This window comes from Daucus carota, chromosome 2 (genome assembly GCF_001625215.2).
Source record: "Daucus carota subsp. sativus chromosome 2, DH1 v3.0, whole genome shotgun sequence".
In the NCBI taxonomy this organism is placed as follows: Eukaryota; Viridiplantae; Streptophyta; class Magnoliopsida; order Apiales; family Apiaceae; genus Daucus; species Daucus carota.
In genome coordinates this window covers 45367691-45382434 of record NC_030382.2, presented here as the reverse complement: position 1 = coordinate 45382434, position 14744 = coordinate 45367691, and the positions used below count along the sequence as shown (strand labels likewise).

Sequence of the window (14744 nt, the reverse complement as noted above, 5' to 3'; positions counted from 1 at the left end):
ATTTCAATTTTCAAGGCTTGACTTATTTAAAACTTGGTTGAATTCATGTTTTCAAGACATAAAGTAGGGGTATTCCACCATTTTCAAGATATTAATTAGAGGTATTTAATGAAAAAGTTTATACAATCAAGTATTTCTTGGTATGTGTTTTTTTTTCCAAAATGGACAGATAAAAAGGGACGGAGGGAGTACAACAGTGGCGCATTCCTCGGTCCATTTGGACAGCAATTTTATATTGTATAAAAACAAAATCAACGGTTGGAAATAATTCATATGCGATCCAAGTCGAAACACCCAAAAACGTCCTCACATCTCTGAAACTGTAGATACAATTCTGCGTAAGCATACACTACCAAGATATTACATCGAAGAGTGTGAATATACTCGCATCTCGTATGCTTTTTACTAAAACGTTTTAATCTTCAGTATTTAATTTTGCATCTGGGTCTGAAGCAAAAGTCGCCAAGTTTGAGCTAGGGTTTTATCATCCTCTTTCTTGCGGAGATAGATACAGATTTTGTATGTATGGAGGCTTATAAGAGATGGGTCAGGACAAATAAAGAATATGTTCATTCTCTGGAGTCTCTTTTTAATGTAAGCCCTTTTTATCAATACATGTTTTGTACCAACTGATTGACTACTGCTCAATTATTATGCTTGTGTTGTTTGACTTGTTTCTTGGCTCATAATTGATCTTGTTTGTTTGATTATATGTGTATTTTGGTAATCTTGTTGTTGCTACTTAGAATATGTTATTGTTAATTTATTAGTTCAAGAAAGCAAATTTGTTAGCAAGAGTAGTGTTACATAAAGATTGGAACTTATGGTGGGAGTCTGCGGCTCTAAGACATGTAGAAATATAAGGAGATGGCTTGAGGCTAATAACATTCTTTCTTGAGATAAGAAATAACTCGGGAATGAAATTATTGATGTTGTTCCTTGATCCAATTTCAGGGATCATAGTTCGTGAAGATTAAATTAATAATTGTAATTAATTTGCACTCGTTTTTAGATTCGAAGAAGTACGTTTATATGCAGGGTGGCTAATCATGTATGCCCAGCATGGTTTGTAAGTTTATTATGCTAGTTCTTTAATATTGTCCATAAATTAATATGTACATCTGGAATTCTCATTTTGAAAGGTTACTATATAAATATGGATGGAAGAGAGCTTATGAATGCCAATTGAAACCACAATTAAATCATACATTATATTATAAATTTATATATATATATATATATATATTTATATATATATATATATATATATATATATATATATATATATATATATATATATATATATATATATATATTGACTGTGTGAATGTGGGGTGATTTCTGTCTTTAAATGCAAACCTGTTAAACTCCTCCTTGCTAAGTTAGATATCTGTACCAGGAGTTTATGCACTTGCAAAAACTTATGATGAGTATTTTGCTACATTTCTTGTTTTTCACAAATTATCTTCTTGTGTTTCTTGTTTAATTGATTATTTGTCTGGATATTAACATGTTTCTTTTATTGTGTCATACATGATCGTGTACTCAGGGCTTGACATGGCTTCTACCAGAGCGGTTTTCTGAATCTGAAATTGGACCAGAAGCAGGTTTTGTGAAGTTTTGGTAACACTGATTTTCTTCTTGTTGCCCTAAAAGTAACGGAATCTATTTATTTTTCTTTAAACAAAAATCTTATGTAATTCTGACCTTGTGACTTTTAGTGTGGGTTTTAATTTGGTAAAGCCCAAAAACCCGAACCAAACACACCTAGTATGTCTGAATTGGATGAGGGGTGATCAAATATTAGCAGACCTTACTCCTACTCCAAGTAGAAAGACTATTTCCGAGAAGGCTCCAGCTTGAAAAAAAATATTGTGCAGTTGCGAAAATTGTGGGAATCATAAAAATATTTGTAAAAAGTATTCAAAAAAATTTGAAGCTCGAGTATATTGTAATACTTCCACCTACATTATTGTCCAGCATTTATATTTTCTGTGTTAGATGGGGTTTGTAAAATGTGCAAAAGTTACTATAGTTCATCTATTTCTTGTATTAACTTTTTTATGTAATGATTCTAGTATATTCACTTATCATAGATAGATATTTTAAAAAAATTCGATTGCCTGATTTAGTTTTATGTCAGATGTTCAAATTCAGTACATGAATTTTTGTGTTCATCTCAGTAGTCAAGTTAATTGAAAATAAGATTGATGTGCAGATATTAAATTTTAGATTGAGATTTGAGATCTAAAAGAACTTTCGTGGGGCAGATTATTGCCTCAGGTTTATTAACAGATTTTTCGTTCATTACTATGTTTTGTTGTATTAATTGGTTTCTCTACTGAACATTTTGTAATTTAATCTACAGTGACATCAGTTTTGGGAATAATCACAGCTATCAATGAACATATAATTGACACAACCCCAACACAATTGCATGAACGATCTGCTAGCCCGTCTTCCTTTCCGTATTCGTTGTGCATAACTCTGCTTAAAGACTCTGAAACATTTGTTGAAGTTGCGGGACAACAATATTATGGGGAGGACAAAAAGTGGAATTTCATAGCTGTCACAGAGGCCATTAAGTAAGCGCATGTTACTCCAGTTTGCTAATTGTTGTAATATATACTCAACAACTTGTGGACAGTAACAAATTTATGTATTCAATCACATCAGAGCTTTAGTAAGACTGGCCTTGCTCCGGAATCATGGGTATAAAATGCTTCTCCATGGAGGAGAGAATTCAAATGAAGGCCACGAATTAGATTCCTCGAAGCTCCATGCTGGATACGGGAATCGAACACAGAACAGACAGCATCTTGGGCAGACACATCTTGAAGGGAGAGCATTGTCCGCTTTAAGTAGGTTTGGAGAAAATGCTAGGAGGGTTTCTGAGCCAGCATGGTTGCGCAGGGTTCAACACCAGCAAGCAATTATGGAGCCTCCAGGTACCTACTGTTTCTTAAGTTGTTTCCTGGATAAGATTCATATTAGTTTTCAACTCTAAGATTGGTACAAATCCAATACAGCTGTGGTGGATAAGAGACCTACCCTTTCCAGTATATTGTCAGAAAAGGGCCTTCCTGGAGGCTTATTTGTGTTGGGAGAGGCTGCATATATTCTCAGGCCACTTATATATGTTTTATTGATACGGAAATATGGAGTTCGCTCATGGTTTCCTTGGTCAGTCTCGTTGGCTGTGGACTTGATGGGAATGAGCATTCTTTCACTTGCCACAACATCGTGGCGTACTAAGCAAAACAGCAACATTCAGCTATCAAACCCCGAAAAGAATGAGGTAAGAATGCTTCTCATTTCTTTGGTAAAAAGAGTGCACTTATTGATGAACATTTGTTCTTTGTCTTGGAGACATAAAAGGAAATTAGGATTTGATTTGTAATGTCTCCAGCTTCTTCTATATTACACAGTAGACACTGATAAATCAGACAAACTTGAATTTGATCCACTTAAAAGAAATGAAACTATTTGCAAATCTTTCTTTGAACTATTAGATTAATGTTGCAGCTTAGTATTGGGTATTTTTGCTGAGACTGTGTTTCTGTTGCAGTTAAACAGGCGGAAGATACTATGGGCACTTTATCTCATGAGAGATCCATTCTTTTGCAATTATACTCGGTAATTATGTTTTTAATTTTATACTCTAGCTGATCATTAGGATTTTGCAAAAAAGAAAAAAACAGAAGGTATTAGACCCTGATTATTTTTTTGTATATTTAGGCAAAGACTTGAAGGCACAGAAAAGCTCTTGCAACCTATACCCGTCATTGGCTTTCTTGCAGGTTGGTTGATATTATATGTGTGGTTCGGTTCATTGTCACCACCTTATGAATTTATATAGCTTGTAACAGATTGTTGATCTAGCATTGTTTTAATCTGCAGCAAAACTAATTGAGCTTATGGTTGGAGCTCAGACGCGCTACACTTACATGTCTGGTTCATGATCTCGAAACTGTAAGTTGTGCTGCCCATATTTTTTATGTATTACTATTTGTATGAAGTTATAATTAGCTTTCTTTAGCATCCTTCAGTTCAGATTTATGAGGTACAACCATATGGTCGAATGGCATGAAGAATCATTTATTGTCAACTTTTTAGAACTGTTCCATCGGCCATTTAAGATATTTCAACTATGCACCTAGTGAATCTGATTCACTTCCTGTATCTATGTTCTTGTAAAAATCGGAATTTTTTTAAAGCCTTTTTTACCTATATAATGGTGCATCTCGTCAAAGTTTGGGGCAATATTCATTTCTTAATGTGTTTGTTTTTTTGGTTACTGTCACATATAACCCTTAGATGCTATCCTTGTAATTTGCTATGAGCTCACCATGACAGATGTTCCCCTTGTTAAATTTCAGTTTCTGAGTGAAACAGTCCAGTAGTTGACACAACTTGCAGCTTTGTTGTTATACTCATTTTGCAAATAAAGAGGACATGCTTGGTCTCTAGTCCATTCTGCCGCAGCAGGCAGAAATAGCTTCCCATGCTGCTCCGGAGATTCTATTCTTTATTGGAGCTCATCAGCGTGTGGTAATCTGTGTTGTACCTGTGGGCTGTGGTCGGAAAACAATATCTGCTGCCCAATATTTTGGTTTAGTAGACTATCATTTGTTCCATTACAGTTTAGTTGTAAATGAGTCAGATTTTAGAATATAATAGCATTGTGCCCATTATCATTATGGAAGAGGCTGGTGACATGTACCAAAAGGTGTGCTTGAACCCATATAAATTGGACCTTAATTTTCTGTCTGATGATGTGATGAAATATTCGTGAAAAGCATGGAAAGTCTCGTAACAATTGAATTTTTGGTTTATGTTGGTCTTCTCTCATTCTTATTACTGCTAAATATCCTCCGCAACTTCCAAGCTAGGTGGTCTTCTGCTTTCTCAGTGGTCTTTGGATCTTTTGAGTATTAGAGCATCCTAGTTTGGGTTGCGGGTTATTTCTATATCTAGACTCACACGTTAACACCGGGCTTATAACAAGGTTTTGTATGTCTGTCAGAATGAAATTCCGTAATTTCTGTATCTAGACTCACAAGTTAACACCGGGCTTATAACAAGGTTTTGTACGTCTGTCAGAATAAGATTTCGTAATTTATGTATTCAGCTCACAAGTTAACACCGGGCTTGTGACAAGGTTTTGTAATGAGATTCCGTATTCGGGATATCAAGTCGCTCAATATCGAGAAAACTCCCAGCTATGTAAAGTCATAGGTTATAAACTTGCTGCGTTAAGTCATAGGTTATAAACTCATTAGTCATAGGTTATAAACTCGGTCAGACGGACTTAGTCATAGGTTATAAACTCGGTCAGACGGATTTTAGATCAGTTGTTGTGATGATGTGCACTAAATACAATAAAAAGGGTCATCTTTTTGGTTAGGGGGGTTAGGTCAGCTGAGTGAGGAATGAACATAGTGGGGTGGCTATGGAATTGGTGGCTAGGTCCACTCTACCGGGCACCTCCCAAGTGGATACTTGGGGAATTGGGAGTTTGGGACTCCACAACCAAACCAAGTGGGGCTCATGGATCCTCACCAGGCCTCACCCATTGGGCCACCATTCACATCTTTTGGTCCCCCTGCCTGCCCCCACTGCAACTTCTGCCCCACAGCCCACCACCACCCATGCAATTTTGTCTCTCTTTTACTTGCTTCAACTTCACTCCTGTTGCCTCCTTTTTATATCACAAACTAAAATAATACTGTATACAACTTCTGTATCTTCGGTTTATATTTGTTTGGCTTGGTGTTAATAATATATAGGAAAAAAGATGTGAATTTTTATAACATCAAAAGCCTCGTACTTTGCTTCGTTGGAGGCATTATAGAACTTAGCTTTGACCCAACCAAACAAGAAGATAGATAAATGGCAACCCCGATGGAAGGGGGGCCACCCACGTGTCGTAGTCAAGTGGGACCTACCCACAATGTTACCCGTTAGATGTTCTCATCATGTAATTAGGTAACTGACAATACTTGTACCTCTTCATTTTTCTCTCCGGCTTTCATTCATTCAACAAACTTTCTTCTTCACAACATGGCCTCATTACAAAACCAAGAGCAACATGATCTTAATGATCCCACAATTGCCGATAAAACTCCACTCCCACCACCACCATCCATGGACATACAATTTTCTTCGGGTTCCGAATTATCATTAGTAACACCGAAAAATGAATACCATGTGGATGATAAATTGAAATTAGGCACGAGTGAGACGGTACAATCTGCATCGTCTCACCCGCAATCTAAGAGAGTCTCTAGTAAAGATCGTCACACAAAAGTAGAAGGACGCGGGCGACGCATACGGATGTCAACCACATGCGCCGCCCGCGTGTTCCAACTAACACGCGAATTAGGCCACAAATCGGATGGCGAGACCATCCGATGGCTCCTAGAGCACGCGGAGCCCGCCATAATAGCCGCCACGGGGACTGGAACCGTCCCCGCAATCGCCATGTCAGTAAACGGGAGCCTCAAAATCCCCACCACCCCCTCCCCCTCCCCTAGCGACAACACCTCCAAACGGCGTAAACGTCCCGCAAACAGCGAATTCGTGGAGATGGAATCGAATTCCACGCTCTCAGCTCCTCTCATGATATCATCCACACCACCATTAGTACCCATGTTCGCGATTCCATCGAACGCGGGTCCCACTTATTGGATGATGAATCCAGCAGCGAGTCAAGTCCCTCAGCTATGGACACTCCATGCTGCCGCGCCATTAATCAGCGTTTCTAATTCTGCACGGCCTATTTCGTCGTTGTTGGCGTCCATGCAGCCGGTGGAATTGAAGGCTCAGTCTTCTGGGGCTGCCACCGGTAATAGTGATATGAAAAATTCGAATACGAATCACTCTGGAGCAAGTTCATCAAATGAGTCGGGTAAAACAAATTTTAGTTTAGAGGTTTGCGATAAAGAGGAGCTTCAGCTGATGGGAAGAAAATGATCTGGCTGCTAATTCATTATTGGATTCTCAGTTCTACTACTCATAGTTTTTCTGTTTGTTTTGTAGTTATCATCAGTTCCCACTTCCCAGCTAATCATTTTTTCCTTTTAATCTTCGGGAAATACAATTTACGTGAGAAAGTTTATAGTTGAATTCTATACGTTTTTTTCAACAATTCCACATCCATTTTAATATTCATATCAATTATAATTTTATAATTTATTTTAAAAGTATTCTAAATAAAAAATAAAAACAAATTATAGACACTTTATTATTACAGAAATATCCAGGCGGATTTCGTAACAGATTAAAAGGAAATTATTGAGATACATATGTTTAATAAATATATTTTTAGCTAAACTTTTGCGTTCATACTAAATTTATATTTTATTATATGTGAATTAAAGGGATGAATAACGGGTAAATTGGAATAGAACTCATTTTTTATTTATAAAATTAAGTTTAAAACCCTGTGGGAACTTCTAAAAGAAAAGACAATAAAGAATTACTTATATAGTTATATTATCCTTCAAAAAAAAAGAGTTACTTATATTATATTTGATTACGATGAAAGAATTTGAAAAAAATGGAATGAAATTTGAATTGTACGGGTGATTGTTTATCTATTTCACTACTTCAAACACTACATTTCTTACATCTTTTATACTATATTTTCAATTTTCCTCGAATTTTGTTATAATAGTTTAGTTCTTACTTCTTATCAATTTTTTTTTGAAATTCCCTTTATAGCCCTGTTTTTTTATATATATATTTTTTATCCAAGTACAAGTAAACATAAGGTAAAAGTCTCTTGAAAATATACTTCAACAGTAACTCTTTATTTTCCGCTCAAGAATTCAGGCTCCCGAAATATACTGCACAACAGTACAAGTTAGGAAAAAGGTGAACGAATCAGCAAAAAGAAAGAGAGAGTGGAATAGTGGATTATATACGTCATGATGATAGAAGGTGAGCACAAATTTTAACTGCAGGCGGGACCGACCGGCAAAGGCGAACCTGGGCCCAGGAACAAAATAGCACACGTGCTTAGTGGGGCCCCGTTTGTTGGGAGTGGGAAAATGGAAAGTAGTGGGCCCACGGAAACGGGCTTGTGGGTCGAACTCAGAAACCAAATAATGATGGAAAAGATTAACAAGTGGGACACACTGATACAGCCATTTGAAGGAATTCCGCAATATTTTTAAATATAAAATTTAAGGAAAACTCTAATGTCTTTCTAAATTTTAATTAACTGCAATTGATTTAACTAAACTAATAATAACTAGCTTATAGCCCGTGCAAGGCACGGGAGCTTTTTAATTTTTTATGAACTTTTTAAATATATTGTAAGTGGTGTGAAAGAATTTAATTTATAAATAATAAATTCAAATTTTCAATTAAATAAAATTTGAAATTATGATTTGTTTGTAAGTCAGAACTATTGCAGAAATATATAGGTTCTACTTTTCAGACTTGTTTCTGTAAAAAAACTGGTTACACATATTGGATTATCCGACCGTGGCGATGCAGTATAAAATACACCGTCACAGTCATTAATGACTTCAAATAAACTATTGTAATCAAGCCATTCTTTTTCTCCTATGTATCATGCCAAAGTATTAAAATTTTTCTATCAAATTTTAATATATATTGAGTAGAATATGTGACGTCAACTTCCATTAGATTATATTTATAAATGTATTTTATATCAAAATTATTATAATATGATTTAAATTTGGCTTACTAATTTTAAAATAGATTAGATAAAAATAATTTTGTGACAGTACGATTTATATTATTCTACAATTAAAACTGGTAGGAAATATTTATTTTGGATTAAAATATCCGGCTTATTAATTTTAAAATATATTAGATAAAAATAATTTTGTGACGGTGCGATTTATATTATTCTACAATTAAAACTGGTAGGAAATATTTATTTTGGATTAAAAAAATCATAAACATGTGAAAGACAGAATTTGTTTTAGATTCAGAAAAGGAATTATAAACATGCAAGTAGTTATCAGTTGCCTTATAGAATTAAAAATTAATTTTGTTCTAATCTAACGGTACTTATTTGTTCACTACGATCCAATGGATGATAAGCTTTTGGACCATGCGACCAAATTATCTCCCTTACGCTTATTATATATAAGTATATAATAGGGTCTTTAATTTTTTTAATTACTAAAATCAGTCGTTAATATGTCACGTAATTCATGAAAAAATTTTATACAAAAATATCATTATTCTAAAATTTATAAAATTACGACCGCAAGCGTAGGACCAGTTCACTTGGACCCAACTTGTGGCTGTTAGTTTGTGGCTTTGACTTAGCCATGCATTTTGAATTAACCTATAAAATAGGTTTACGTTGAAACAAATAGATAGCATTATGTGATAAGTGGATAAGTGGCTAACGTGATGAGGCGGTTGCTGAAAGGACGGAAAGGAGGTTGTGAATAGCCTCAATAAATAGCTGATGCGCAAGCTTCAGAAGAATATAACAAAATACAGCATACAATCTTCTTGGAGTCCTAAAGCAATATACATATATTTATCTGGTTTACATTTATATTCATCGGTGGTGGGGTGTTCAATCTTCTTTCATTGGTATCAGAGCTAGGGTTTTAAGGTGAGAGAAGTGAAGGTGTCGCTGGGGTTTCACGTAGCTGGGTGTTTTGAGGCTTGGTGTTTACTGGCGTCCAATCATATACTTTTATTTATTTGTGCTAGCTATTCTTTTCATTCATTTGGTCTGGTATGTGTCTGTTACTCTTTGCAACAATTAATTGTTTCAAACATGTGTGTTCTGTATCCAGGTAATTTTATTGATATAATTGTTGATCATTTTTTTAATAAGGTGAATTATATCTGTGAGTTGCATCATTTATTGTTAATTGTAAATCTTTAATTTGTGACATGTTGTTATGTTTTTTAAATTTTATTATATAAATTGTTGGCATGTTATATAATTTATTTGCATGTGTTATGTTCTTTATTAGTTGTAAAAAATTGATTTTGTAATTAAATATGCCATATTCATATCTTGTGACATGTTTAAATTGTGATAGCTGATATATTTTTTTTGTGTGTTGGTAATATTTATATATTTGATTCTCTATTTTTTAGGATAGATTATTAATTTTTGCTTGATGTCTGTCTATTATATATGTGACAATTATATGCTTATGTGCTAATTTTTTTTATGTTTAGGGTTTATATAATTAACATGCATGATTTATTATTTGTTTAACATGTTATGAATGCATATATGTTGTTGATATTTTAATTGCCTTGTATATGTCAGTAGATTAATTAATTGTATATCATGACGTGTTAATTGTTAGTTTAGCTTTTATAATTCACTTGTTTTAATTGTCTCGAGTATAATTATTGTATGCATATCTTGTTAAAATGCATTATATTTTTTATCTGAATATGTTTGCATGTTTAGTTATTTGTTAATTATTCTGCTTGTATAGATTTTTTGTGAGGTAGGTTATATTCATATGTTAATTTATTTTTGTCTCTAGTTTTTTGTATCTAGCATGCTTAGTTATATATTTATTTTAATTAAATGTGTTTATTTTTATGTGGCTCGGGTTTTATTGTTTATGTGATTTTATTGTTGTTTTTATTTTATACATGCTTACTGTATGTTATTTGTTAATTGTTTAATTTTGTATTCACATGTTTTTAATCTAATCTCTGTGTTAATATAATTGTTTTTATCTATCTGCCAATTTTGTTTTATAATTAGTTTGTTTATACCTTCTGTGTTATAACCTGTTTATATAAAACTATACTTACGTATATTGTATCTCTTTGGTAGATACAAAGAAATGGCGAGCAAATTGATTGCATCGGAACTGGCCAAAACAGAGAGGCTCAATGGCACCAACTATGATATGTGGAGCCGGAAAATTCGATATGGATTAATCCATGACAATCTAGAGAGTGCAATTGAAGAGGCTGCACCAAAATTGGGAAAAGAAGCTACTGATGCTGAAAAGAAAGAATTTGACACATGGAAGCTGTGTGACAAGAAAGCCAAAAGCCTCATGCTGATGTTTATGGATGATAATCTCATCAAAGTTTTTGAGGTCTACACTACTGCAAAAGATATGTGGGATGCAATCAAAGAAAAGTATGACACCACTTCTGAGGTGAATGTGCAGCTCCTTCTGCACAGGTACAACACTTGCAAAATGAAGGAAAATGAAAATGTTATTGATCACTGCAACAAAATGATTGTGATGGCCAAGGACTTGGCAGCTGCTGGTAATGAACTTTCAGAAAATATGCAGATTGCTGGGATATTAAACAGTTTGCCTCGCTCTTTGGACATGGTTGCAACAACTCTAAGGCACAGTGGAAAAATTTACTGAAGCAATGAAATCACCAGAATCCACATTATGGTTGAATGCCATGAGAGATGAACTTGATTCAATTGAAAAGAATAATGTGTGGGAACTATGTGATTTGCCTAAAGGCAGAAAATCTATTGGATGTAAATGGATTTTAAAAAGAAAATATTTGGCTGATGGATCTATTGATAAATACAAGGCTAGATTGGTTGCAAAGGGGTTCACCCAAAAACCGGGAATTGATTATCAAGAAACATATTCTCCGGTGGCTAAGTTTGCATCAATACGTATGATATTGGCTATAGTTGCTTGTCTTGATTTGGAACTTTTCCAAATGGATGTAAAGACTGCTTTTCTTAATGGAGATCTAAGGGAAGAGATTTACATGGATCAACCTGAAGGTTTTCAGGTTGAGGGTTGTGAAGACAAAGTTTATAAGTTGAAAAAGACATTATATGGACTTAGACAATCGTCTAGAGAATGGAATCTCAAATTTAATAATACTATGATTCAGCTTGGTTTCATATCTAACAAATTAGATAGATGTGTTTACACTTTGAAAAGTGGGAGCTCATTTGCGATATTGTCATTGTATGTGGATGACATATTATTGGCTGGAAATGACATAGAGATGTTGAATAAAATCAAGTTGGAACTTGGTAGTGAATTTGAGATGAAAGACATGGGTGAGGCGTCATATGTTCTAGGAATTGAAATCATAAGAGATAGAAAAAATAGAACATTGAGCCTAAATCAAGAAAGGTATCTTCGTAAAGTGCTTAATCGTTTTGGGATGCAGAATTGCAGTCCGGCGCCAACTCCATTAGTAATGGGGAAACGATTAACAAAGAATAAAGATCTCGAAGAGGGACAAGAATTACTAGACAAACCATATGCAGAAGCAGTTGGAAGCTTAATGTATGCTATGTTGTGCACAAGACCTGATTTGGCATATCCGGTTAGTCTAGTTAGTAGATACCAAAGTAATCCTAGTCAAGCTCATTGGGAAGCTGTTAAGAGGATTATGAAGTACTTGAAAGGTACATTGCATCACAAGTTGGTTTATAGAGCGGACGCGCTTGATATTATTGGTTACTCCGATGCTGATTTAGGAGGAGATAAAGATGATGGAAAGTCGACTTCTGGTCACCTATTTATTTTAGGTGGAGCTGCTGTATGTTGGGGCAGTAAGAAACAAGGGTGTGTTGCAAGATACACACAAGAAGCTGAGTATATAGCTTGTAGTATGGCTGCTACTCATGCTGTCTGGATAAGACGTTTCTTATTGGATTTAAATCTCAATTTAATGAACGGGCCCATTGAGATTTATTGTGATAATACATCAGCAATTGATTTGATTTATAGTGGTGCAAACAGTTCGAAAGGACAGCATATAGAAATACAATATCATTATATTCATGATATAGTAGTGGAAAAGGAAGAGGTCAAAGTGACTTATATTCCTACTACTGATATGCTTGCGGATTCTTTGACAAAAGCAATTCCAGCCGAGACATTTATCAAACATGTTAGTTTGATGGGGTTAAGAAATACTTGAGATAGATCGCACGAAAAGTGGGAGTATAGTAATGATGTGTGTAAACATTTCAAAATCTTGGCTAAGCAGCCAAGTGGGAGATGTTAGTTTGTGGCTTTGACTTAGCCATGCATTTTGAATTAACCTATAAAATAGGTTTACGTTGAAACAAATAGATAGCATTATGTGATAAGTGGATAAGTGGCTAACGTGATGAGGCGGTTGCTGAAAGGACGGAAAGGAGGTTGTGAATAGCCTCAATAAATAGCTGATGCGCAAGCTTCAGAAGAATATAACAAAATACAGCATACAATCTTCTTGGAGTCCTAAAGCAATATACATATATTTATCTGGTTTACATTTATATTCATCGGTGGTGGGGTGTTCAATCTTCTTTCAGTGGCGCCAGTTCACCTTGACCTAGGCCGGCGCATGCTACAGTGACGGAGTTTGTGGAGCATGACATGATAACGAGTAATCAGGCTTCGTGACACGTTTCGACGTGGCATTGGATCCAGTCACCCGAGATCATATTTTTTAAGATTTCTTCTTTCTTACTGTATTTAACCGTTTAAATGAGTTCAAAATAAATGTTTGTTAATCATTTACACAGATAATAGGAATAAATATTTCTCATCTATAAGTTCAGAAGTCAAAATTTTAAACTGGTCAAAGATCTCCCTAATTGAAAACAAAATCAGAAGCTGAAAATTTAAGCTCGTGACAGAAAACAAAATAAAAAAACTTATTATAAATATATTTTAAAATAAATAGTATTCAAAATATATATCATACAAATTTTTTATTTTTCCTAACTTAGGCTTATTCCTCTATCTGCCATCTAAGTTTGCTCTGATGTTCACGTTGACCCTTAAAGTTAAAAAATGGATGATCTAACCATTGAAGTTACATAAACCGGATAGAATGAGACGAAATGTAAAAAACAAGGGCAAGTAGATTACAATCGCGAAAAAATGCAAGTAGGCCTGGCCATACATTGAGTTCCTGTTGCTCGAGGCACACATCCCTCTTCTCGGTCGGTGTGCTTTGTTTTCCCTTCGCTCGTGCATGGCACCCCTTGCGCAAATCCATAATAACCAGATACCTGTATTTGTCATTTACAACTCATAAATTTCTTATAGTAAATTATTCTTATAATATATCTAATATTTGTTGGTAATATATTTTAAAAAAATATTTATACATCATATGAATTATTAAAATAAATTTATAATTTCAGAGAATAAATGTGCATGACAAGGGTTAAAAATATTTATCTAACACTCCCAATAAATTTATATTAACCCAAACACATTCATTTATTATTTAAAAATCTTTTTGATTAAAAATGTATATGATTCTAATATAATTTTTCATAATAAAAACTAAGTATTAGATATAATATTTATTCAAAAAAAAGTATTAGATATAATAAAATAATAAATAAAAGATATTATAAATCACCGCTGTTATAAACTAATAACATATGTTTTAAAAAAGATATAATTCGCAGGACTTCTGATCATTTGGTTGGTAGGGGGCGTTTGGGCAAGTTTAAAAAAAATGATTATTTGCTTAAAGTAAAGAAGTGGATTAGAGGTGAGAAATAAATAAGTTAATAAAGTGTTTGGAAAGAAAGTAGAAGCTGTGAGAGAGAAACTAGCATTCTCAGCTTCTTAAAAGTGTTTCTACTTTTTTACACAAACGGGTCAAAGGAAGCAGAAGCCAGAAGCAGCTTCTGCTTATTCCAACCAAACATGCCCATAGTATGCTTGAAAGTTGAAAAGAATTGGCGAAAGGAAGAGCCAAAGACTAGAGCAGAGTCTTCCGGCTTCTGCTTCTTCCAACCAAACATGCCTATA

At 34.3% G+C, this 14744-nt stretch overlaps 2 protein-coding genes across 2 annotated transcripts; both read left to right on the top strand.

Moving 5' to 3' along the window:
* The first annotated feature begins 263 nt into the window (after nt 1-263).
* Nucleotides 264-4835, top strand: LOC108205882 (peroxisome biogenesis protein 16). The gene is made up of 9 exons (XM_017375999.2): nt 264-594; nt 1550-1607; nt 2369-2585; nt 2677-2948; nt 3030-3298; nt 3569-3636; nt 3739-3800; nt 3901-3972; nt 4380-4835. The coding sequence occupies exons 1-8, from the start codon at nt 526-528 to the stop codon at nt 3960-3962; spliced, it is 1077 nt and encodes a 358-aa protein (XP_017231488.1). The 5' UTR covers nt 264-525; the 3' UTR covers nt 3963-3972; nt 4380-4835.
* A 1105-nt stretch (nt 4836-5940) lies between these two features.
* On the top strand, nt 5941-7133 carry LOC108207001 (transcription factor TCP9). Its single transcript, XM_064087783.1, has one exon. The coding sequence runs from the start codon at nt 6064-6066 to the stop codon at nt 6973-6975; it is 912 nt and encodes a 303-aa protein (XP_063943853.1). The 5' UTR covers nt 5941-6063; the 3' UTR covers nt 6976-7133.
* The last annotated feature ends 7611 nt before the right edge of the window (nt 7134-14744 follow it).